General features: G+C 38.1%; 1 protein-coding gene across 3 annotated transcripts in view; it reads left to right on the plus strand.

Moving 5' to 3' along the window:
* PNPT1 (polyribonucleotide nucleotidyltransferase 1) overlaps nt 1-25898 on the plus strand; it is a 49464-nt gene that overhangs the window by 14649 nt on the left and 8917 nt on the right. For all 3 annotated transcript variants that reach the window (XM_080685547.1, XM_080685549.1, XM_080685548.1), the window contains exons 9-25: nt 2482-2668; nt 3898-3949; nt 4320-4377; nt 6892-6988; nt 7448-7550; nt 11322-11392; nt 12660-12696; nt 15332-15398; nt 15483-15572; nt 17794-17847; nt 20320-20426; nt 20871-20942; nt 21032-21095; nt 21751-21834; nt 22134-22217; nt 23101-23207; nt 23294-23349. In XM_080685547.1, the coding sequence (XP_080541673.1) occupies nt 2482-2668; nt 3898-3949; nt 4320-4377; nt 6892-6988; nt 7448-7550; nt 11322-11392; nt 12660-12696; nt 15332-15398; nt 15483-15572; nt 17794-17847; nt 20320-20426; nt 20871-20942; nt 21032-21095; nt 21751-21834; nt 22134-22217; nt 23101-23207; nt 23294-23349 (1390 nt within the window). The remainder of the gene's footprint in view (nt 1-2481; nt 2669-3897; nt 3950-4319; nt 4378-6891; nt 6989-7447; nt 7551-11321; nt 11393-12659; nt 12697-15331; nt 15399-15482; nt 15573-17793; nt 17848-20319; nt 20427-20870; nt 20943-21031; nt 21096-21750; nt 21835-22133; nt 22218-23100; nt 23208-23293; nt 23350-25898) is intronic.

The following is a 25898-nucleotide window of genomic DNA, read 5'->3' on the forward strand; positions in this document are numbered from 1 at the left end:
TTAATTTCAGGAGTTTAATTATGTGTCTTTCTTTGAATAACCCTATGTACAGTTTACTCAGCTTCTTGAATCTGTAGGTTATGTCTGCCAAATTTGGGTGTTTTTGGCTATTTTTTCCCCCAGTACTTTTAAGTCCTGCCATCTTTCTCCTCTCTTTCCAGGACTACAATGACACAAATGTTAGATCTTTCTTATAGCTTCACAGGTATGATGGAATTGTTTCAATTGACCCATGGAATTCCAACATACAAAGCACATAGGAGATTTTTTTTCCCATTCTAGATTACACCTAGAAGCCATAGAAATGACTTTTTATGTAATAATAAAGCTTAATTACAACATGATGAGGTTAGATTATTAGATATGATAGTACCTATGCATATGACTTTTGACTTTGTACAAGTTGAGATGCCAGAAATGACACACAAGTTGGCAGGATTCTATTCAGTTTTGTAGAAATAAAAATTGAATAAGATTTTAGTGAGATACCATGCTAAAACCCTTACTTTGAGCTACTCTGTTGTACTTAGGGGTTTTATTATTACAAAACCATAAAAGCAACCTTTTTATGATAGTAGCTGGTGTCCTCTAGTTGGCTTAGTTGCACTACAAAAATTTCCCTACTTCTGCAAGAATTAGACAATGTGACAATGACAGAATTAAGTGGGAGTTCATATCAAATAATTCTAAACAAGAAACATTTATTGGACACCTACTGTGCTGATACTTTAAAATTTCATTTTAAATACATATTAAGAATCAGTGTAGTTGTACACTTTAAAAGGTGGAATTTTATAGTATTTGAATTATCCTATCTAATAAAAGAGTAATATGCAAATTGACCATACCTCTGCTACACCCACAAGCCACGCCCACCAGCCAATCAGGAGCGAGTTTGCAAATTAACCCAACCAAGATGGTTGCGGCCACGGAGCGAACAGGAGGCTTGGGTTTCCCCGGCAATGGAGGAAGCCAAGCTTCCTGCACACCCTGGCCGGCCCAGGCCTCTGCTCAAGGCTACAAAGTTTTAATTATAGAAGATAAATAAATCCCAGATACCAGGGCCTCCGCTTGGGTCGATGGGGGGGCGTGGCCAGCCTGCAAACCACCACAGGCCCCTCGCCCAGGCCGCCCCACACCCCAAGGGAGCCCCCACCCTGATCCAGGACACCCTTCAGGGCAAACCAGCTGGCCCCCACCTGTGCACCAGGCCTCTATCCTATCTAATAAAGGAGTAATATGCAAATTGACCATCACTCCAACACATAAGATGGCTGCCCCCATGTGGACACAAGATGGCTGCCACAAGATGGCCAGCAGGGGAGGGCAGTTGGGAGGGATCAGGCCAGCAGGGGAGCAGTTGTGGGCAATCAGGCCAGTAGAGGAGGGCAATTAGGAGGGACCAGGCCTGCAAGGGAGGGTAATTGGGGGCAATCAAGCCTGCAGAGGAGGGCAATTAGAGGTGGCCTGGCTGGCAGAGGAGGGAAGTTGAGGACGACTGGGCCTGCAGGGAAGGGCAGTTGGTGGGGGACCCAGACCTGCAGGGGAGAGCAGTTGGGAGGGACCAGGCCTGCAAGGGAGGGCAGTTAGGGGTGACCAGGCCTGCAGGAGAGGGCAGTTAGGGGCAAACAGGCTGGCAGGGGAGCAGTTAGGCATCAATCAGGCTGGCAGGGGAGTGGTTAGGGGGTGATCAGGCTGGCAGGCAGAAGTGGTTAGGGGCAATCAGGAAGGCAGGCAGGCGAGCAGTTGGGAGCCAGCAGTCCTGGATTGTGAGAGAGATGTCCGACTGCCCGTTTAGGCCCAATCCAGGTAGGACCTCAAGGGGTCCCAGATTGGAGAGGGTGCAGGATGGGCTGAGGGACACACACCCCCTCCCTCCCCCCCCCCCTGCACAAATTTCGTGCACCGGGCCTCTAGTATCTAATAAAGATGGTGGTTTGGGGATTTTTGTTGTTGTTGTTAATCCTCACCTGAGTATATTTTTCCATTGATCTTTCAGAGAGAGAGAGTGGAAGAGAGAGGGAAAGACAGAAAGAAACATCGATGTGAAAGAAACACATCGATTGGTTGCCTCTTGCACGTGCCCTGACCAGGGCCCAGGCCCGGGAGGAGCCTGCAACCAAGGTATATGCCCTTGACTGGAATTGAACCTGGAACCCTTTGGTCCCCAAGCCAATGCTCTATCCACTGAGCCAAACCAGCTAGGGCAAGATGTTATTTTTAAAAGTATGTATAGTTTCTTTACTTTCTTTTCTGTTTCATTTTGTATGAAAAATCTCATTAAATTTAAGACTATAAATCTGACTTCAAATATCAATGTTTCTTTATTCATTTAATGCTATTTACATTTTGGAAGTATAAAAAAGGTGGATATACCATTAATAAAATTGTGCTGTACAATTTATGTCATGTCATGTTATTTGAAAAAGTTATATTGGCAATATATTCAATAGCAATCTTTTTTTTTTTTTCCTTCTTTAGTTATGTTGGAGGCCTCTGCAGAGAACATTTTACAGCAGGACTTTTGCCATGCTATCAAAGTGGGAGTAAAATATACACAACAAATAATTCAGGGCATCCAGCAGTTGGCAAAAGAAATTGGTATTACCAAGAGGACACCTCAGAAGTTATTTACCCCTTCACCAGAGATTGTAACATACACTCATAAGTAAGACCATCTGTGCAAAAGAACCTGTGAAAGCTCGGGCAGGGTGGCTCGGTTGGAGCATTGTCCCATCCACCAGAAGGTTGAGGGTTCGATTCCCAGTCAGAGTGCATATGACAGGCAACCAAATAATGTTTCTCTCACTCGCTTTCTCTAAAAATTAGTGAATATATCCTCAGATGAGGATTTTAAAAAAAGAAACTGAAATTGTCACCAGATTTAATTTCTTCTCAGAAAAATACTTCATATGGAAGCACTGTCCGTGTATTTCTCAAGTAGCACCCTTCTAGTTTTGTTAATCCTCACCTGAATATATTATTTTTTTCCACTGATTTTTAGTGGAAGGGCGGGAGGGAGGGTGAAAGAGAGAGAAACATTGATGTGAGTGAGACACATCAACTGTTTGCCTTCCACACATGCCCCAACCAGGGCCAGGATCAAATCTGCAACCCAGTATGTGCGCTTGACCAGGAAATAAACCTGCAGCCCTTTGGTGCTGGGCCATTTCTAACCATTGAGTGACACTGGTCAGGGCAGCACCCTTCTGTTTTAAGAGTCATTGCATAAATGTCAATCTAATGCTTAAAAAAGGATAAACCCACATACCTCTTCAGTAGCCTAAGTATGAATTTTAAATGAAAGGGGGAGTGAGTTTATTGGTCAAGATTCAAATAATTCCCATATCTCTCCATGTCAAGACAAAAAGAATACAGCATAAGGTATTTGAGTAAGGAAACTGTTGAGGTTCTCAAAAAGAAATCAGGCATAACACACTATATGCCAGTGCTTAGAAAATGCCTGCACTTAGGCAGGCACTCAGTAAATATGAATCACCAGAAAAGTATTTCACTTACTTAAAATAAATTGAAAAAGTTAGTATTTCCCTTAGTATCAGTCGGATTAAAGAGTATATAAACTGTCCCCAGTAAAAGAGTTGTCTGCAATAACAGCCTGAATGGAGAGAAGAGAAAAAAAGCAAGAGGTTAAAAAAGAGAGTATAATAAAAATCTAATACCATATGTGAGTGATTCCCCTGAGAGGTAAGGAGAAAGAAATTTGTATTCTGTATTGTGTTATAAGTAGCAAACAGATTAGCCATGTTAAAGAACAATAAATACATTTTTAAATTATGTATTGTTTAAATATTTTAACTCATTAAATATTTCAGTTTTGTAATAGATACTGCCTTATGTTTCCAAATATTATGCTGATGTTATCTTGTCTTAAAATAGACTTGCCATGGAAAGACTCTACGCAGTTTTTACAGATTATGAACATGATAAAGTAGGTATACATGAATTTTGTCTTAAGTAATTGTTCTGGGAATTCTTTTTGTCATAACTCACATAAATTGTAAATGAATGTCAGTCCTATTTTTATTTAAAAATGTCTAAACAGCTAAATAACAGCCTAGCTATTTGCTTCTCCATTCTTCTTTTGTTCATTAATACAAGAAGGGACATGTGTAAGTGTATTTGAATGAATTTATATACAGGTAATTTTTCTTATAAATCAGTAAACAGTTCTAATCTTTTAAAGAATTCTACCATTAGAGAAATCTGAGTACTTACGTGTTAATTGTAAAATAATTTTAAAGTAGAAGTGTTGAACTTCGCTATGTACATATAAGAACTGAACCTCAACTTTCTTTTAGATTTCCAGAGATGAAGCTGTTAACAAGATAAGGTTAGATACAGAGGAACAACTCAAAGGTATTTTTTTTTTAAGGTATTTAAAGTAATAGATTTTTAAATTTTTGGATTTGAAATCTTGAAGAAATCAGTTATTCTTATTGCTCCTTAGTTTTATCTTTAGGAAGTTTGTGATAATGATACATCCCAAGGTTACTGTTAAATTCTGATTGTTCTCAACACTGCACCTGACACAGTGGGCACCAATAAATGTTGAATGTGAAATATTCCTAATCTTTTCTGGATCAGATTGTTATACTCTAAGATGACTATCCTTGTATCCTGTCAAGGATACCTGAAAACCTGGAAAATGTTCTTTAAAATCCTTGAGTTCTTAATCTGTGAAACTGTAATACTAATAATACCTGGTTTATGAAGATTAAATGAATGAATCATTTACATCTGTGCCTGGCATATAGCAAGGGTTCAATATATGTTAACTCAGGTGTCCTCAAACTACGGCCCGCGGGCCACATGCGGCCTGCCGAGGACATTTATCCGGCCCGCCGGGTGCCGCTGCCTGTCCTGCTTAGCAGCCAACTCGTCCCGGGCCAGCAGTGCGCATAGGCATTTGTTCATAGTTTTTTTTTAAACTGTAGTCCGGCCCTCCAACGGTCTGAGGAACAGTGAACTGGCCCCCTGTTTAAAAAGTTTGAGGACCCATGTGTTAACTGATGCTGTTATTAATATCATATGGAATAGAGAAATTTATGTTTTAGAGAATTTAGCTCTCTAGAAATTAAGCAAAGGATTTTATTGTATAATATCAATCACACAAGCTGAATATGTAACAAACATGACATATAGTTATTAATTTGTTGTGCTAATCAAATAACCTCTCCCTAGTTATCTGTATCTGTATATATAAAAGGCTGATATGCAAATTGTCCCCTCGGGATTTCACTCAGGAGATCCGGAGTTCCATCACTCACTATGACATGCGTTGACCACCAGGGGGCAGGGCGGAACGAAGGAATGCCCCGGCCGGCAGCTGGAAGGCCTTGATGGGCCCTGATCGCTGGCCACACCTAGGGACCCTACCCATGCACAAATTTTGTGCTCTGGGCCTCTAGTTTTAAAATAAAACTCTGCTGTTAGCATTGATATTAAGGCCATTACCTATAATTGCCCTTGAAAAAGTTTGGTCTTCTCTCACTATGTTTCATTCTACTAGGAATGAAAGTTGTACCCAGCTGGTGTGGCTCAGTGGTTGAGCATCGACCTATGAACCAGAAGGTCACAGTTGGATTCTCAGTCAGGGCACATACCCGGGTTGCAGGCTCATCTCCAGCAGAGGGGGGGTGCTTTTTTTCACATCATTGATGTTTCTGTCTATCCCCTCCCTTCCTCTGAAATCAGTAAAAGTATATTTTTTAAAAAAGAATGAGAAGTTGTATAATACCTATTACCTTATTTAAAAAGAAAAGTGATTTTGTGTTTGTATTATACATAGTAGAATATCTTCATGATTCTCTGGGTTCATAGGATAATATTTTCCTCTTCAAGTGCAACCCAGTTAAAGCGTAAAAGTTCATATTAAAGTATAATACTTAAAATCATTCTTGCCTGACAAAGATACAATACTTAATATATATCATTCTGTGACTATTTTTTACGTTCCAGTTACTTTATATTTCTAAATCAGATGCTTGAGATAATAGTGCTTAAAGCTTGACATAAATCAGTTGATAAAGTAAAGTAGCTTAACATTTAAAAGCATAAGCCTAGTCCTGGCTGGGTAGCCCAGTTGGTTAGAGTGTTGTCCCACTATGCCAAGGTTGTGGGTTCAATATCCAGTCAGGGCACATATAAGAATCAACCAATGAATGCATAAATAAGTGGGACAACAAATCGATATTTTTCTCTCTCCTTTCTTCGCTCTAAAATAAATGAATGAAAATTTCTAAAAAAATTAAGTAAATAAAAGTATAAGCCTAGGCAGACAGATCTACTAGTGCTGTATATTCAGATCATTGCTGTGTCTGTTACTACTTATCTTGGGCAATTTATACCACCTCTTTAGGCCTGCTTTGTTTTCTTCTGTAGAATGGAGATAATAATAGAAGTTCTTATAAAGATTAAAGACATTAAAAAAAAAAAAGTACCAGGATCATGAAAGAACTTGGTAAATGTTAGGGATTTGTAATATATAAAGAAAATTATTCCTCTATTTGCACGCTAAGATAAAAGTTCCTCAGGCAAAACAATGAAGGTGACTACTCTTAAAGGTGTCATTTAGACTTTTTCATAATACAGTTGGCTGGATTTGTCAGATATAATGCAATAGAGAGCTGATTTCAAAGCACTAGTCTGGTACAAAGCAAACTAAGTTCCCAATAATAATACATTTGAGGTATAATACTTGTGTGTCTCCTATTTGAGAACATTTGATTTATCTACTTTATTAACCTGAGGACTATTGTTCAAAGTTAATGCCCTTGGTTTACTTCCATAGTTAATTGATTTGCTACTGTGAACTTATAAGAAGTCCTATCTTCCAAAAAAAGAAAACCTTTGTTTTTCTTTCTTGTATAGAAAAATTTCCAGAGGCTGATTCATATGAAATAATAGAATCGTTCAATGTTGTTGCAAAGGAGGTTTTTAGAAGTATTATTTTGAATGAATACAGAAGGTAAATATATCATTTTTTTTTAATGGAATTGAAGCATGCACTGTCTCTGCAAGTTGCCTTGAAAATGGCAACTTTCTGAAAGCAAGGAGCTGTTCTTTAAGTAAACAGGAGAGAATTATCGTATTTATTTTATAATTGGGTACCTGTTGAAGGGTGTGTGAATTTTGTGGATGTGTTTGACTATCTCTCTGTGGGCCTTGTGCATAGAGCAGTGCTTTACAGCCCTGGCTGCATGTAACAATTACCTGCAGAGCTTTTTAACAATACAGGTGTATGGGTCACAACCCCCAAGATTCTGATTCAGTGGGTCTTAGGATGAGGCCCAAGTGAAGTTCTTAAAGTTCTACAGGTGATTATGATATGCAGCTGGAGTTGAGACCTTCCTGATAGGGATAAAGTAATATATTATTTTTCTGTTTTCAACACTGCTTTATACACTTATTTCCTTTATTGCTATAGGTGTGATGGTCGGGATTTGACTTCACTCAGAAATATAAATTGTGAGATAGATATGTTTAAGATGCTTCATGGATCAGCATTATTTCAAAGGGGACAAACACAGGTAATTGTATGTAAAAAGCTGTAATTATTTGCTGAATCAGGATTGCTTAATTAGATCTAATAGAAGTACATTATGTGGACACTATAAGTTTTTATCACATGGAATGCACTAATCAGATTATCTGATTATTTAAAAATTTCTTAAAAGCTTTTTTGAGGTACGTATAATTGAGTCGCTCAGATTCCTTAGTTTATGGGATATTGTCTATTCAAGATCCTCAATTTGTTTTCTCCATTTAGTATGTATCTCAATCTATTCTTTTCCCTTACATAGGCACCCATTCTCTTGTATTTAACATGTATGTATATCTGTTGTTTTGTGTATATTATGCTTTATACCTCCTTTTTCTTTTATTAATCCCTAATTTAACTTTGCCAATCTAATGTGTACAAAGTGGTGTATCATGGTTTTCATTTGTGTTGCCCTAATTATGAGTGAGGTATTCTATAATAATAAAAGCATAATATGCAAATTGACTGAACAGCCGAACAGCAGAACGACCTTCCAGACGACCACGCTATGAGACGCACTGGTGCCAGGCCAGCCAAGGCGGGTGCGATGCGATTGGTCGGGGGGCCCCACGATCGCCCCGTAGAGGGAGGCACAGGCCACCAGCCGGTGGGGCGATCAATCGGGGGGGTAGCGGGGAGCTCCATGATCACCCCAAAGAGGGAGGCCCAGGCCACCCTTTGCAGGGCAATTGATCGGGGGACTCCGTGATCGATCGCCCCAAAGAGGGAGGCCCAGGCTACCCGGCCGGCAGCGCTGCAAGAGGGCACAAGCCGAGCTGAGGGACATCACCCTCCCCCCCAGTGCATGAATTTCATGCACCTGGCCTCTAGTCCTTATATAATAGCCAGACAATATGGTCACTCTATAAACCATACCCTGGGGGGCTGTACACCTTTAGGGCCCTATTTTCCCATAGTGTCCCTGGAGCTATGTGCAAAGTGGTAGCACTGGTTCAGGGTTGCTCTTTTGTGATTTATCTGTTCATATTCTTTGGGCACTTTTTTTCAGTATGGTTAACTGTCCTTTTTTCTGCTATTTTTTCAGTGATTTCTTAAGTGTTTCAAATGTTACTCCTTTCAGTAACCAGAATTTGTATGTATTATCTCCCTCTTTCTCATATGTCTTTTAACTGTTTCTGGTAGCCTACTATATGTCTACTACTATATGTCTACAATGAACCTGAAATCTTTAGTTTTGATGTAATTAATCCTTCCCTGTTCAACTTTTGTGGTTTGTGTTTTTAAAGTCGTATTTAGGAAATCCTTCCTTACCCCAAAAGTCACAAAAATATGCACCTACTTTTTTGTCTATTAATGTTATAGTTTTAGCTTTCAAATTTAGACCATTAATCTATCTTGGAGTTTTTTTTCCTGCACATGGTTCAAGGTGGAAACCTCCAGAATGAGCCAATTTTACAACACTGTTTTTTAGTAATTCATTTTTTTCCCACTGATTTGCAATGTCGCCTTATTTTCTTTTTTTCTTTTTTTTTTATATATATATTTTATTGATTTTTACAGAGAGGAAGGGAGAGGGATAGAGAGTCAGAAACATCAATGAGAGAGAAACATCGATCAGCTGCCTCCTGCACACCCCCAATGGGGATGTGCCCGCAACCAAGGTACATGCCCTTGACCAGAATCAAACCTGGGACCCTTCAGTCCACAGGCCAACGCTCTATCCACTGAGCCAAACCGGTTAGGGCTGTCGCCTTATTTTCAAAGTTTACTAATACATTTTGAAATATATCCTTCTCCATTTTTCTATGAGTTTCCTGGCCCTTTTTCAAATTGTTTTAATTATTATGGTCTTAGTATATCTTAATATATGAAGAGCAAATTCTTGTTTATTCTTCCCTCCTCTGATTATTGTGTTAGGTATTGTGTTACATTTGTTCCTTCATTTGAATTTTACTATTATATCAAATTCTGAAAAAAAATTTAGGATTTAAATTTCACTGAATTTATGAATTCATTTGAGAAACAATATTTTTACAATTTATATCACAGTCTTTACAATGAATATAATCTACCTCACTTTTGATTCAGGTCTTTTATGCCTCTTAATAAAGTTCTTTAAATAACTCCATTAGGATAATATACATACTTTTGCTAACCGTTCTGACAATCTCAGCCTTTTAATTGGAATGTTTAGTCCATTAATGTTCAGTTTAAGTAGTGATGTGATTGAACTTAGGTCTGTCGTTTCATTATTAGTTTTGTTTGGCCCCTCTGTTTTTGTTTTTCTGTTCTTTCTGACTTCTTTCTGGATTAATCAAGTATTCTTTAGAATTTCATTTTACTTTTTCTATTTGCATTTTAGCTATACCTCTGCATTTTTTAATGGTTACCATAGAGATTACAATATACATCTTTAACTTTTCAGTCTTTCTAGAGTTAATTTTGCACCACTACACATAAAATGAGGAAGTTTGCAACCATTTAGGTCTATTTATCCCTCCTTCCGTTCTTTATACTGTAGTTGGCTATGAGCTACATCTACATGTGTTATAAACTTTACAAGGCTATGTTATAACTATTATTTCAGTCATATCTATTTTAAAGAAGGTAAGAGGGAAAGATTTTTTTTTTAATATATTGACCCATATATTTACCATTTCTAATGCTTTTTATTTCTTCCTGAAGATCCATGTTTCTAACTAGTCCTCCTTTAGTATTGTCCTGTGGATTTTCTGACAATTCAAATAAATTTAATTTATTTTAAATGACTTTATTTTGCATTTAAACACAAAGAATCTTCTTGCTGGATATAGATTTTGTGTTTTGGGGTGGTGGGTTTTTTTGGGGGCAGGGGGTGTTTGTTTTGCACATAAAAATGTTCCAGTGGGGTTTTCCCCTCCACTTTCAGCTGATAAAAAGTTGGGACTTAATCAGATCATTGTTCATTGTATGTTATTGTTTTCTTCTGGGTGCTTTCAGGATATTGTCTTTGGTTTTCAGCAGTATGACTGTGAACAATGTAGTTTTCTTTGTATTTATCCTGCTAAGAGTTTCCTGATCTTGAACCTATAAATTTGTCTTTCATTTAACTTGAGAAATTTCAGCCATAATCTCTTCAAATATTTTTTGGTATCTCACTCTCTTTTCTCTCCTTCTAGGATTGCAAGTACATCTGTTAGTCCTCTTGAAATTGTCCCACAGGTCCCTGAGACTATGTTCTCCCCCCATTCCTTCTGTTCTTTAGATTGGGCATTTTCTATTCATCTGTTTTCTTGTGCACTAACTATATTTTTCAGTTCTAGAATTTCCATTTGGATTCTTTTTTATGTCCTTGAATATAATAGCTATTGAAAGTCCTTGTCTGTTAATCTAACATCTGAATTAGCTCAGGGTCAATCTCTGTTCATTGTCTTTTTCTCTTGAGGATGGGCCCCATTTCTTGTTTTTTTGTAGGTTTTATCCTGAATGTTTTGAATGATATATTGTAGAGTCTCTGGATTATGTTAAGTCCCTTCAAAGAAGATTAATTTTTTTTAAATGCAGTTTTATTGGCTGGATCTTTATTGAGGCTTTCTTTGTGGTCAGGTTTTATGAATATTCCTTCTGCTTTACATATGTAGTCTATGTGATATTAGACTTTTGGGTTATTGATGATTATTGTATTAAGTACCATGTATAGATTTGTATAGATTATACTTATCCCATTTCTTTAAGAGCTATTTGGGTTTTTCAGGTATTTCTCATTTTCATTTTTGCCGTTAAGTCAACTAAAGCCTGACAAATTTTGTTTCTTCTTTAGGTGTTTTGTACTGTCACATTTGATTCATTAGAATCCAGTATTAAGTCGGACCGAATTATGACAGCTATGAAGTAAGTTATGTTTTTTGGTTATGATGTTCCCATGTATAATTGAATCTCATGTGGTATATTATTATTCATTATTATTTTTTAAGACCTGGACCTCTATACTTTTTTCTCTTTACATAATTGTAATTTCAAGGTACTTTTTATATTGCCTTTTAACTCATTGGTCAAAATAAATATTGGTAAAGAATTTAATTCTTTAGTATGGGTACATTTAGTTTACTCTCTGTCTCTAGAACCATTCCTCAGGACAGATTTCCAAGTTAATCTTGAATGGATAGATTTTTCTATTATGAAGAAGAGAGCAAATAAATAAGCAGGAATCCAGTTGCTGAAATCAATCTGATGGCTATTACTAAATGATAAAACCTTGTCTAATCCCAAGGCACATTTGAATTTGTGTTCAGAAATACTTGGCTCTCTTCTCTTCCTAAAACGTCAGCAATAAAATCCTGTTGACCAATTTCATATGATAAGAATCTATATTACAGTCCCCACTAGCATTACTGCAACAACGTCCTAGGACTCATGGCCACCATAGCTTTCTTTTCTCAGTGCCTAACAGGGTTGCTTCCCTTTCCCTGGTTAAGGGTTTTGAAAGACTACAGGACTCCCTCCCTCTTCCTACTGCCCAGCTGATGAGGATAACCCCCTGTATCTTCATGATAGCATCACTAATTGTTTTTCATGTATCTAATAAAATTGACAGTGAAGCTGTTTGTGTAAGATTGGAATGTTCATCATAATCCTCTGGAGGAGCTCTTATACTTTGTATTATAAATTCTCATCTGGGCCAAAACTTGGTTGCCCTGCTGTTCTTCACAATGACTCTTTTTTTAGGAGGCAACACAGCTTCAAACCCTGAAAAGATCTTTGCCTGTCAGATCTTCTGATTGCTCTCAGCTATATTATTTCAGTTACTGATCTTCAATTCACATGTTGACTGGGAGAAAGATCCTGAGACTTAACTAATGAGTTTATAACATTTATTATTCTCCCAATAGTTAATACTTTAAAAAATGGTTTTAATATTCAAATCTGGATATTTAAGTGCAAAATTGTCTTCCTAAATCTGTGCAGAATTCAGTCATTAGCCCCAGAAAAAATACTGTCTCTGACATCATTCTAATTCTCCTCGTTTTCAGTTTTAGACCAACTCTTTAATACCCAATTGTGTGTTTTTTAAATCCCCTTAAATCTCTTTTAATTGTTTATTGAACTAAATTTGTTTGTATCTGTACAGTGGTTTGAATATTATGCTTTTTGTTTGTAGTGGAGTAAAAGATAAAAATTTCATGCTGCACTATGAGGTAAGGTGAATTTTATATTATTAAAATATTTTATGAAAAATGTTTAGGATATAGCAGAGTTGAAAGAATTTTACAATGAATATCTGTATACCCACTACCTGGGTTCTACCGTTTACATTTTACTATGCTAATTTTATCATATATCTGTTAAGGTGGATTTGGGGACTTTTATTTTATTGCATACAGAAGGGATTTAGAAAGATAAATAGTAGCTTTCCAATCAGCAACTTCTGCTCTGAGTCATACATTAAAGTATAGTAGACAATATTGTTTTAGTCAAGAAATAGTTGTACTTATTCACATGTGTCAAACAACAATGGGGCTTTTCAAATACCTCAACTGGCAAATTACCTTCTCTCTTATAGTTCATTTATATGTTCATATTTTTACTCAGTTGATTAGTAGTCAAAGAACTGAGGTATTTAATATTAAAGCACTTTATATGAAATTATTACATATAATTGAGTTAGTGATTGACTTTATTCACAACTATTTGTAAAGAACCAGACATGACATATAATAATACTTTAATTTTATTATTTAAAGCATAGACACTGGAAGGCTATTGTAAAATAGCAAGTCACTTCACCTTTGAGTGACTGTTGTTGGCTGCCCCAAATCCCAATATCTCAATTTTGGTGAACCTATTATAATTAATAGAGAACATTTCATGTAATATATGCTAGAAAATATCCATAATCCTGGTGATTCTCACAAATCTGGAGTCCCTTATAAATGTCCCGTTGCGGATATACCCAAGTGCTATAGAAGCACATCCTTTATCATGAGCTAAAGAGCACATAGCATTCTTTTTTAAAAGGGCAGCTCTGAAATGTGTAGCTCTAGCTGATATTGGGAAAGAGGTAGGGGAAGGTGTAGGACAAAACTATGGGCTATGTTGTATCATCACATTTTTTTAAATAGTTTTACTGTAAAGTAAAATACAGGTAATGAAAACCACGTAAGACCAAATATGGCTTAATGAGTTTTTATAAGGCAGACACTCATGTAACCTCTACCCAAATCAGAAAATACAATGTTACCATTCCACATTTTTTCTTTATAATCTGTCTGAGGCCTCAGAGCCATTTGAACTATAGAATTCACCAGTCTGGGTGGTGCTGCACTCATGGTGCAGTTCAGTATGTTCCTCTGTCCTTCTGTCTCCTCCAAATTGACTGCTAAATCCAGAACTTAATCAGATTATTTTAATCCATTACTCCTTAAAAATATTTTGTTTCAAAAAACTGGAATTCCAGATTTTTATGGTTAATTTCCCAATTTTTTAAATGATCACAACTAATTCATACCCCTAAAGACAACATAATCCTATATAATAAAAAGGTAATATGCAAATCGACCAAATGGCAGAATGACCGGTCAGTGTGCTCCCACAGGGGGAGCCGCTGAGCCAGAAGCCAGGCTGATGGCTGGTGAGTGCAGCAGTGGTGGTGGGAGCCTCTCCCATCTCCACAGCAGCGTTAAGGATGTCTGGAAACCATCAGTTGGACATCCCCCAAGGGCTCCCGAAAGGGCGCAGGCCGGGCTGAGGGACTCCCCCACCCCCCAAGTGCATGAATGTCATGCACCAGGCCTCTAATAATCAAATAAAAGTTTATAACCTCTGTCTAAAGTAAAACCCTTACTGGAGAAGATCTGTTTCCTCAGTGTGGATTTCTTTTTTTAATCTGTTTTTTGTTTGGTTGGGTTTTTTTTGGGTTTTTTTTTTTTTTTTTTTTTTTTTTTGTCTCATAACAAAAATATATTTTGCCCTAACCATTGTGGCTCAGTTGATTGGAGTATTGTCCCATAGACCAAGGGGTCACATGTTCGGTTTCTGGTGAGGGCACATACCTGAGTTGCAGTCCCATCCCAGCTGGGCGAGTATGGGAGGGAGGCAACTGATGTTTGTCTTACAGCGATGTTTCTTTTCTCTCTCCTCTCTCCCTCTTCCTCTTTCTCTAAAAATAATCAGTAAGAAAACATATCCTTGGGTGAAAAAAATATACAGGCATTCCTTGGGTTACGTCGGACTCGACGTACGTCGTTTCGTGCTTACGTCGCCATCTCCCATTTATTTATTAAAAAAAAAAAAATGTTCCGTCATTTTGACATATGTACATATGTGCTTTATGTTTTTTATTTATTTACCACAAGTAAAGGTCAGGAATTGTTATCTTTCTTTTAAATTTTTTTTACTGCTTCATTTCATTACTGCTGTGTATGTGCTCCATGTGAGCGACATAGGTGCATGTAGGTGGGTTCCGACTTACAGCGAAAATCACATTACGTCGCGGCATAGGAACAGATCTCCGACATAACCCAAGGACCTACTGTATATTTCTTATTGTTAGTAACTTAAAAATTATAGAAATTTATGGTATAAATCCCTATAAACTATTCACTTCCCACCTGATTCACATATACACTAGAAATACCTACTTTTAGCAATATGGTATATATGTTGAATGTCCAGACATTTTCTGTGTGTGTATGTGTATGTATCTATATTCTTTTTTTATTTTAACAAATTGGAATTCTACAGTTTTGTAACTTGTTTTATTATTTTGGTAATATATCTTGGATATCTTTCCATGTCAGTCATATATGTGTGTGGGTTTGTTTTGTTTTTTAGTTTCCTCCTTACGCAACAAATGAAATTGGCAAAGTCACTGGTGTAAATAGAAGAGAACTTGGGCATGGTGAGTACAAATCTGTAAACTTATATGGCATTCTTACAGAGACTTAGTACATTTTTTTGCTCATTATTTTTTATTCTAATTTAGGTGCTCTTGCTGAGAAAGCTCTGTATCCTGTTATTCCCAAAGATTTTCCTTTCACCATAAGAATAACATCTGAAGTCCTGGAGTCAAATGGTATGACATTGAAATATATTTTTCCTAGTCAAAAAGATCAGATTCCCCGTTATATACTTCTTTTTAATATATTTTTTTTATTGATTTCAGAGAGGGAGGGAGAGAGAGAAACATCAATGATAAGAGCGAATCATTGACTGGCTGCCTCCTACATGCCCCCTCCTGGGGATCGAGCCCAGAACCCAAGCATGTGCCCTTGACCGGAATTGAACCTGGGACCTTTCAGTCCGCAGGCTGATGCTCTAACCACTGAACCAAACTGGCAAGGGCATCCCTGTTATATTCTTAACTTTCCAGAACTAATGTTACATTGTTTATTACTACAGTACCCAAACCCATTGCAAAAGAAATATGTGTTTAGTTAATCATAGACTTGACTAAATCTGTTCTATCTAATTAGATGTTTTGAAAGCAATGTAAAATATTTCTCTTTATCTGTTACTAGAGGCCTGGTGCACAAAATTCGTGCACTGGGGGGGGGGGTGGGAGAGTCCCTCAGCCCAGCCTGCACCCTCTTGCAGTCTGGGACCCCTCACTCCTTATCGCCCGCCTGCTTGCTGCTCCTTACTGCTAGGCTCGCTGCTCCTTACCACCGTCAAGGTGGCAGGAGAGGCTCCCACCACCGCCGCTGCACTTGCCAGCCATGAGCCCAGCTTCTGGCTGAGCGGCGCTCCCCCTGTGAGAGCACACTGACCACCAGGGGGCAGCTCCTGCATTGAGCGTCTGCCCCCAGGTGGTCAGTGCACGTCATAGAGACCGGTCGTTCCACTGTTCAGTCGATTTGCATATTAGGTTTTTATTATCCTATATAATAAAGGGCTAATATGCAAATCGACCAAATGGCAGAACAACTGGTCACTATGACGTGCTGACACCAGGGGACGTGCACGGAACATGGCAGGCATCGGCCACAGCGGGATGGTGGAGCAGGTGAGCAGGGGCACCAGACCAAGGCGGGGTGCCGGTTGCTGCCATCGGGGTGAGCCTCTGGTGGTTACTGAAAATTCTTTGCTTCTGTGGGCCGCGGTCTCGCCCGGCACTTGCACCTGCTGCCGGCGCCAGCCCTGCTGGCACCCGCTGCCAGTGCCCAGTGCCAGTTCCGATCGCTTGGCACCATCAGCGGGTGCAAGCAGCAGCTGCTGGTACTGATTGCCCCTGAGGGCTTCTTCACCTCCCCCTGCTCCTGGGGAGTGATCGAGGCAGCAGCTGCTGCTCGCAGCCACTGACGGCGCCGGCCCAACTTGCACCTGCTGCTGGCGCCAGCCTCAACCACTCTGCGCCTTCAGTGGGTGCAGGCGAAACAAGCGCTGTCAGCACATGGGAATGGCGGTGGGAGCGGGGCTGCCGGCAGACAGGACCGGAGTCCCTGGTGGGAGGGGCCGGGCGGGGGGCACGGAGGATGGGCCGAGACCTGCCCCTGTGCCTACTGCAGCCTCGCAGCCCAGAGTTTCTTTCAAGGTACACGAATTCATGCACTGGGCCCCTAGTATAGGATAAGAGATCCAGTTTGGGTTGTTTATTTTCACGAACCACAGAGCAAGGGCCAAAACTGAGTGATCCATTAGGCAGGGGACACAGATATAAGTAGACCCCCAGAGAGGCTAGGTTAAAAGGTCAAATTTAAATTTTTTTTAAAATCAGTCCATAGGTCAAGGCAAGGTAAGTCATTAAAGGCAGAAAGGGTACAGAATTCTCAAAGATGTAGCTGACATAGATCAGGTGGTCATAAGGTTTTTTTTTTTTTAAGCAAAATAGAGCAAGCTCAGAATTTAAACTAGAGACTCTGTTCTTTACTGGGTGTGGTTAGGCTCCTGCTTATGGCCCAGTGAGAGAGCCAAAGCCCTTATCTTTAACTACTTCTGACTAAGCAACAAAAGTGGCATGCTAGTGGTTCTGGGAGCATTCTTAGAATCAGAATCTCTAGCACTGCTCTCTTTGATGATAAAAATTTTCAATGTCTTTGCTCTCCATTGAGGAACTGAATTTACTTAAATTTAAATTTAGTATCCACATATAGTTAACAGCTATTATATATGCATCTCTATAGTTCATGATTTTAAGAGAACTTGCCTTAAGTGCTTTTAAAAAGAAGGAAAGAATATTAAATTTAATATTATAATTGAATATTTATAAGGAAATAACCAATACCAATAATTTTGTATATATATGTATTTTTTAAATCAGTATATTATAAAGCAAATATTTATTTTTCTTTTTGTAGGATCATCTTCTATGGCATCTGCATGTTGTGGAAGTTTAGCATTAATGGATGCAGGTAAAAGAATTATGTCTCAAAACTTCTAATGCTTTATTATACAGTACTTGGTTAGTATAAAATATAAGATTTCTTTCAAATTGAGTAAAACTTAGAGAAGTCATATTACAAATTACCAAACCAGGCCAGAAGCAAAGTAATCACAAAGTACAGCTTCAACTCTACAAATATCTGCTGGCATTCCTATTTGTTGGCTGAAAGCAATACACTCAAATCGTTTACTTGCCCTTGGTGACCCAGTAGCTTTCTCACCTTCCCAAAGGTCTAAGAGCTCCACCTTTCACTAAAGTTGATTCCATTCACTAAAGAAGTTTGGATTAGCAAGAAGTAGTAGGACTGATAAGGGAAAATAACCATGTAATCATCCAGCCACTTTGTATAAGTGATGAGAAGAACAATGCCACTCATAGTGTGTACACATAATTTTAGGAAGGAAGACTACAAGTGGTTAAATATAATCTTTGGGTCTGAAACACTAAAAGGGAGAGTCAAACACTTAAGAGTCTCTAATAACAATTATTTTTTTTTAATATTTTTTTATTGATTTTTTACAGAGAGGAAGGGAGAGGGATAGAGAGTTAGAAACATCGATGAGAGAGAAACATCGATCAGCTGCCTCCTGCACACCCCCCACTGGAGATGTGCCCGCAACCAAGGTACATGCCCTTGACCGGAATCGAACCCAGGACCCTTCAGTCCACAGGCCGACGCTCTATCCACTGAGCCAAACCGGTTTCGGCTCTAATAACAATTATTGCCAAATAGTCACTAATGATGCTATTCAAGAAAGAAAAAACGAATCTAAAGTCACTTGAGGCCACACAAGGAGTTCCCCTATAAGTTTACACATTTACTGTACAAGTATGAAAGATAGGACAACCTAACGAAGGACAAAATAAAAGAATGGTGTGAATATATAACATTATCTAGGAAGATTAAAATTTAAGCCAAAGGGAAAAAAGCTAAAAGCAATTAAAGATGCTTTTCTAGTTGTGTTCAATGGAAGGGAAACAATCTGATATTTAAGGTAACTAGTAGAATACTATTCCTGTTTTCACCTTCATGCAGTCATTCAACAAATCTTTACTGTATGCCACCTCTGTACCAAGCACTGATCTTAGTAGGACACAAAACAAAGTCCCTGTCCTTATGAAGCTTGCATTCTTCTGTCTTCTAATCTCAGATTGGAAAACAGAACAAATTCTGAAAAAGGTGAACTGAAAAGAGATTATAAGAGTTTTCAACTGTTTTAATGAATTCCTATCTTTTGATTTACCAGTACTTCAGGATGAGATAACGGAAGTATTTGAGAAATCACAGAGTCTAGTTAGTATACCAAGGACACAAAAGGTTCTTACTTCTGAAAACTAAGGAAGGTATTTTCTATAAAGTATAACTCAGTGAACCTGAAAGTGACCCTCAGCAAGACCCTTAGGTACACTATAAAAAGACTAGTTTATAAGGATTTTGTAAGGGAAGAGGGCTGTGGAGAGAAGGAACCAGAGTCAAAATAAGTCATGCCATAGTAAACTAATTTTTTGTTTTCAAAAATATTACTAGATTTGGAGTGAGGAGGGAGGGTTCTGCTTATGTAGTGTATCTAGAGTTCAGCCTTTAGGATCTTTGTATAAATAATGCAGAAATTGACTGGATGCTACATGCACATTTCCTAATTGGTTGAAGGATCAGCAAAGAGGACTAGTTAATCTGAATACTTCAGGATGTGTCATCCTAAACCTTGTCCTTTTCACTGTCTTTGTTCGTGAGTTGACTGAACACAAGCCTACCAATAAAAAGGATACTGATAGAAACCAATGAATGCATAAGGAAATGGAACAATAAATTGATGTCTGTCTCTCCTTCCCTCCTTCCCCTCTCTAAAATCAATCAGTAAATAAGAGTTAAGATTACTATTAGAGAGAGCTTTGTGCTAAAAACAGTTATTACTTGCTAGAGTTGTTTTTAAGGGGCTTTTATTATATGTTTAAGAAAAATGAGGTAGTTAGATGACTTATTAAGATCTTTCCATCCAGTGTGGCTCAGTTGGTTGAAAGATTGCTGGTTTGATTCCTGGTCAGGGCACATGCCCAGGTTTCAGGCTCAATCCCTGGTAGGGGGCATTCAGGAGGCAGCCAATCATATTTCACTCTCACAGCAATGTTTCTCTGTCTCTCCCTCCCTCCCCCTCTCTCTCAAAAATCAATTTTAAAAATCTTAAAAAAAAAAGGAACGGGGGAGGGGGGGTTGGCGGGTCTGTAACCAGACCCAGAAGGAGTCAAATACCAAAGGATACAGCAAGGTAGGGTAACCTCACAAGGAGGGAAATTTTTTTTAAAAAGACCTTTCCAAATTAGTTTTGGTGACTGTCAATTTAGAATACCATCTACTTACATTAAAATAAATGTCAACAGAATGATAAATGTATGTGTTAGGCTGATGTATACATCACACAGTTCTTTCTCTCAATTATAGGGGTTCCTATTTCATCTGCTGTCGCGGGTGTGGCAGTAGGATTGGTCACCAAAAACAATACTGATAAGGATGAAATAGAAGATTATCGTTTGCTAACAGATATTCTGGCAAGTATATTCACATTTTCTAATACTTAATGGTAAAGATTATACATACTTTACAAGCATCTTATGCTTAAAAGAATGCTAGGACTCAAGAAATAAGAGGTCCTTGTTCTTGCTTTCCTCCTCTGCATTTTCTCCTTGTTTTTTATAGGATGTGAGTTAAAAATATATATTACATATAAGTATCCATAGTTTAGCTCACTTTAGGATAATCATAAATTAATCCTTATGCTTTTAGGGGGAAAACATGATCTAAAATAGTGATTTTTCAGATAAAATATTTGTAACTTAAAATTCACAAATTAGAAGCAGTTAAAATATGCCTGTGTCATCTTAGAGGACACAGTTTATTATATCTAAAGCTATTTTTCAAAATTTATCTACAATGACAATGAGTGAATTTTGTTTGTATTTAAAACTATATCATAATTTCTTAAATTCCTTAAGGGAATTGAAGATTACAATGGTGACATGGATTTCAAAATAGCCGGCACTAATAAGGGAATAACTGCATTACAGGTATTTTTAAACCGATCTTGTTTCATTTTTATGATATTTAATAATATCCTAAGTCAGTATTTATATAATATTTGGCTTTTCCTTATTAGGCTGATATTAAATTACCTGGAATACCATTAAAAATTGTAATGGAGGCCATTCAACAAGCCTCAGGTAAGCTAAGCCAGTGTGCCTCATTCTCTTTTCATCATTACCTACTTGGTTAATGGAACTATAATTCCCAGTAGGCTTATTATAAAAAACTAGAGGCCTGGTGCATGAAATTTGTACACAGGTAGGGTCTCTAGGCCTGGTCAGCGATCAGGGCCAATCAGGGCCTTCCGGTTGCCAGCCGGGCCTTCCTTCCCCAACCTTCCTTCCCCAGCTGCTGGCTGGTCCTTCCTTCACTCCGCGCTGCCCCCTGGTGGTCAGCACACGTCATAGCAAGTGGTCTCTCGGTTAAACTCCTGCAGGGACACTTTGCACATTAGCCTTTAGTATTTATAGGTAGGCTTATTAGAAAGCATTGTTTTAGAAAATGAAATTTCATGTAATACCCTCGATCAAGAAGTATTAAGTTACTAGGCACATAACTAACGACCAAAGGGGGAGGCCACTAAAAATTCAAATTTTTCAAATTAAGTAACTTTCTAAGATAAGAAGAATAGAGAAGGAAATATGAGTAAAATTGTCAAGGTAACAAATGTGAAGAGCTTTTATTATTAAGCTAAAAAATTTGAAATTTATGCCATAAAAACTAAGACTGCTGCTATAACTTATATTTAGTTTATGTAGTTATTATTTTTATTATGTTTTTAACCTCTCCCAGTGGCAAAGAAGGAGATACTACAGATTATGAACAAAGTTATTTCAAAACCTCGGGCATCTAGAAAAGAAAATGGACCTGTTATAGGTAATAAAATTATTACTGATTTCATGATAAGATAAACGTTAATATGTGAAAGTATATTATTATTTTTCAATATTTGTAATTCCATACACAAAACAAACCTATTTTTAAACTTTTATGATTTAAATTTGGGGGAATATTGATATTAGAACTTACAGTAATTTTAGTCGCTAGCAAATTGTTTTTTATTTCATACTGAAATATTTTTACATGTATCTAGGCCAAAAAACTCTTACGTGACCAGGACATGTTTTAGATTCATATATGTATTTATTTATATTTTTATCTATACTACATTTCAGAAACTGTTCAGGTTCCATTATCAAAACGAGCAAAATTTGTTGGACCAGGTGGATATAATTTAAAAAAACTTCAGGCTGAAACAGGTAAGTGTTATATGAAGTTTGGGTTTTTTATTTATAATGCTAGGCCATATAAGTCTGTCAATTTCTATTGTTTGCTCCAAAAATATATGTTTGGTAAATGAGAGGAAGACCAAAAGAAAAGGATATAACATAGATATGGCTTTACTGTAAGTTTTCTGTATGCCTATTAATAAATTAGCAAATGATTATTTTTAACTGTATTCAAGAAGGATGACCTAGAATTCCTAGTCTTTTTTGCAACAATTTAAAATCAAGCAAAATGTTTAGTTTTTCACTTTAGAGTTCTGCTTTAATTTTCTCTTACAATTACTTCTGCCCGTTTTCACATAGCGTTCCTCTTATTTTTAAAGAGTAAGTGTAGGAATAGTAAGCTTTAATTTTTTTTTTTTTTTCTGAAAGCAATCTTTGGGTTACCTAGTACTTACCAGCTTTGAGATTATTGAAGGAGAGTGAGGAGAGTCACCTTAGCCAGTTAAGATTGAGAAACTGACATGATTTTGTCCCTTATCCACTGTTCACCACTCTAAAGGATAAAAGGGAGAGACAAGAAAAGTTGAAGAAAGAATTCTACTATCGTCTTTATACATAATTAAGAGAGCAAAACTAAACTCTCCAAAATTAGAACTTGCATGCTTTATCCCACAAGATTATCGGCTGCAAGAAAGAGGGGGGATATTGGCTAGCACAATCTGGATACATACCAGGGGTGCAGGGTGTATTTGTTGGTGAATAAACCTCTTCATTCCTAAAGCATTGATTAAACATAGCACCACCCTGCCCAGCTACTTCCAGGTCACTCTCCTCCACTCACAACGACTTTTCAGACTAATCTCCACTGGAATGAGCAAGTTAACTTTAATATGCTAAATTATCTTTTTAAAAGGTGTAACCATTAGTCAGGTAGATGAAGAAACATTTTCTATATTTGCACCGATACCCAGTGCTATGCATGAAGCAAGAGACTACATTATGGAAATCTGCAAAGATGATGTAAGTATAGATCCTATAACAGTTATTTTTTCTACTTTTTGTTGCTGTTTTCATAATGAATCTTATGGCTTATTTTGCACTTACAGCAAGAGCAGCAGTTAGAATTTGGAGCAGTATATACCGCAACAATAACTGAAATCAGGTAATATCAAGTAATATGCTTTGCTGGTTTTTTTAATAAGATTTATATTATAAGCTTCATATATGTTTGCTTTATTTATTTTTTATGTGGATTTTTAAAAATAAATCTTTATTGTTCAGATTATTACAATTGTTTCACCTTTTTCCCCCCATAGCTCCCCTCCACCCGGTTCCCTCCCCACCCTTTGCCCTTACCTCACCCCACACTGTCCTCATCCATAGTGTACGATTTTTGTCCAGTCTCTTCCTGAACCCCCCCAATACCCCTTTCCCCCTGAGAATTATCAGTCCACTCCCTTTCTATGCCCCTGATTCTATTATATTCACCAGTTTATTCTGTTCCTCAGATTTTTAATTCACTTGATTTTCAGGTTCACTTGTTGATAGATATGTATTTGTTGTTCATAATTTTTCTCTTTACTTTTTTCTTCTTCCTCTTCTTAAAGAATACCTTTCAGCATTTCATATAATACTGGTTTGGTAGTTATGAACTCCTTTAGCTTTCTCTTATCTGTGAAGCTCTTTATCTGCCCTTCAATTCTGAATAATAGCTTTGCAGGGTAGAGTAGTCTTGGTTGTAGGTTCTTGCTGTTCATCACTTTGAATATTTCTTGCCACTCCCGTCTGGCCTGCATAGTTTCTGTTGAGAAATCAGCTGACAATCGTATGGGTGCTCCCTTGTGGGTAATTAACTGTTTTTCTCTTGCTGCTTTTAAGATTCTCTCTTTGTCTTTTGCTCTTGGCATTTTTAATTATGATGTGTCTTGGTGTGGTCCTCTTTGGATTTCTTTTGTTTGGGGTTCTGTGCGCTTCCTGGACTTGTAAGTCTATTTCTTTCACCAGGTCGGGGAAGTTTTCTGTCATTATTTCTTCCAGTAGGTTTTCAGTATCTTGCTCTCTCTCTTCTTCTGGCACCCCCATAATTCTGATGTTGGTACACTTGAGGTTGTCCCAGAGGGTCCTTACACTATCTTCAACTTTTTGGATTCTTTTTTCTTTTTTTTGCTTTTCCGGTTGAGTGTTTTTTGCTTCTTTGTATTTCAAATCTTTGACTTGATTCTTGCATTCCTCTAGTCTGTTGTTGGGTCTCTGTATAATATTTTTTATTTCAGTCAGTGTATGTTTAATTTCTAGTTGGTCCTTTTTCATATCTTCGAGGGTCTCGTTATATTTATTGGCCTTTTCTAGGATATTCTTGAAAAGCCTTATAACCGTGGTTTTGAATTCTATATCCAGTCATTTTTTTTCCTCCATTTCTTTCGTTTGTGATCTGTTTCTTCATCTCCCCATTTTTCACTTCTTCCCTGAGTTGGTAGGGTAGGTTTGTGTACTAGGTTTCCTATATGGCCCAGTGGGTCGGCCTCCCCAGTTAACCTGAGGTGGACACTTTTGGTGCACCCCTTTGTGGACTATGTGTACAGCCTTGTTGTAGTTAAGTCTTGATTGTTGTTGGTCTCACTGGGAGGAATTGACCTGCAGGCCAGTTGGCTGTGAGGATCAGCTGTGTCTACACTGGGAGATTTTTGGTGCTAGAGACAGCCTTATAGGATTAGCCTTGCCAGATTGCAAAGGCCTCTGTGCTCAGCTTGGAAGGGGTGGAGTCTCAGGGCGGGGCAGACAGTCTTGGCTTCCTGTCAGCCCTGCCCTTGCTCGCGAGTCTCCTGACTTCTGCCTTACGTGGTTCCCGAGTTTCCGCCTTACAGTCCAGATTTCTCCTGTAAGAGCGTGGGTCCCAGGGGCTTGCCTGGAACTGCAGTTCAGTGCAGTCAGAAGCCTCCGACTCCCCTCCGCCAGGGACAGCCTGTGGTAACCTCTGCAGTCAGTCCTTGTGCGCACTAGTGCCTCCAGACCCCTGCCACTGCGGCTCCCCTGAGTCTCTGAGTCTCTGAGTCTCCGTGTGCCTTTCTCTCTACCTCACAGTCCAAACTGCCCCTGTATGAGCCTGGGTCCACAGGGTTTCGCCCGGAACTGAGGTTCAGTGCAGTTGGAACTGGGGTTCAGTGCAGTTGGGGGCTTCCTTCCCCCTCCCGCCAGAGAAAGCCAGCCAGGCACTCTGCCACCCTTCCTCTCTGCGCGCGTGTCTCCGTACCTCAGCTCTTTGCCGCTCCTTCTCCGTGAGCTTTCCTCTTTCTTTCTAGTTGTAGAATTTCCACTCAGCCAGCTTTCCTGTGGTTCTGGATGGTGTCCGTTCTTGTCTTTTAGTTGTAGTTTTGAAATTGTTGTGTGGGGCAGCAGTTTAGGTGCTTACCTATGCCACCATTTTGATTTCTCTATGTTTGCTTTATTTACTTTGGAGTTATGTTTAGACTATATGTCAGTTTCCATATAATCATTAATTATTTTAAGGTATAAATTTATTTTCTACATCAGTTTGTAGATTTTCAGTAATATGGTTCTGTAATTACAAATTATAATAGATTCTTCTAACTGAATATTTTAACCAAATTTCCCATCTTTTTAATTTTCCCAATAAACAGTTAAATAAACTTAGCAATATTTCCTTTTTCTTTCCTTTTGCTTTTTCTTTTTTGGTATTTTTTTGTTGGTCTG

This window comes from Plecotus auritus (assembly GCF_963455305.1).
Source record: "Plecotus auritus genome assembly, chromosome: 8".
In the NCBI taxonomy this organism is placed as follows: domain Eukaryota; kingdom Metazoa; phylum Chordata; class Mammalia; order Chiroptera; family Vespertilionidae; genus Plecotus; species Plecotus auritus.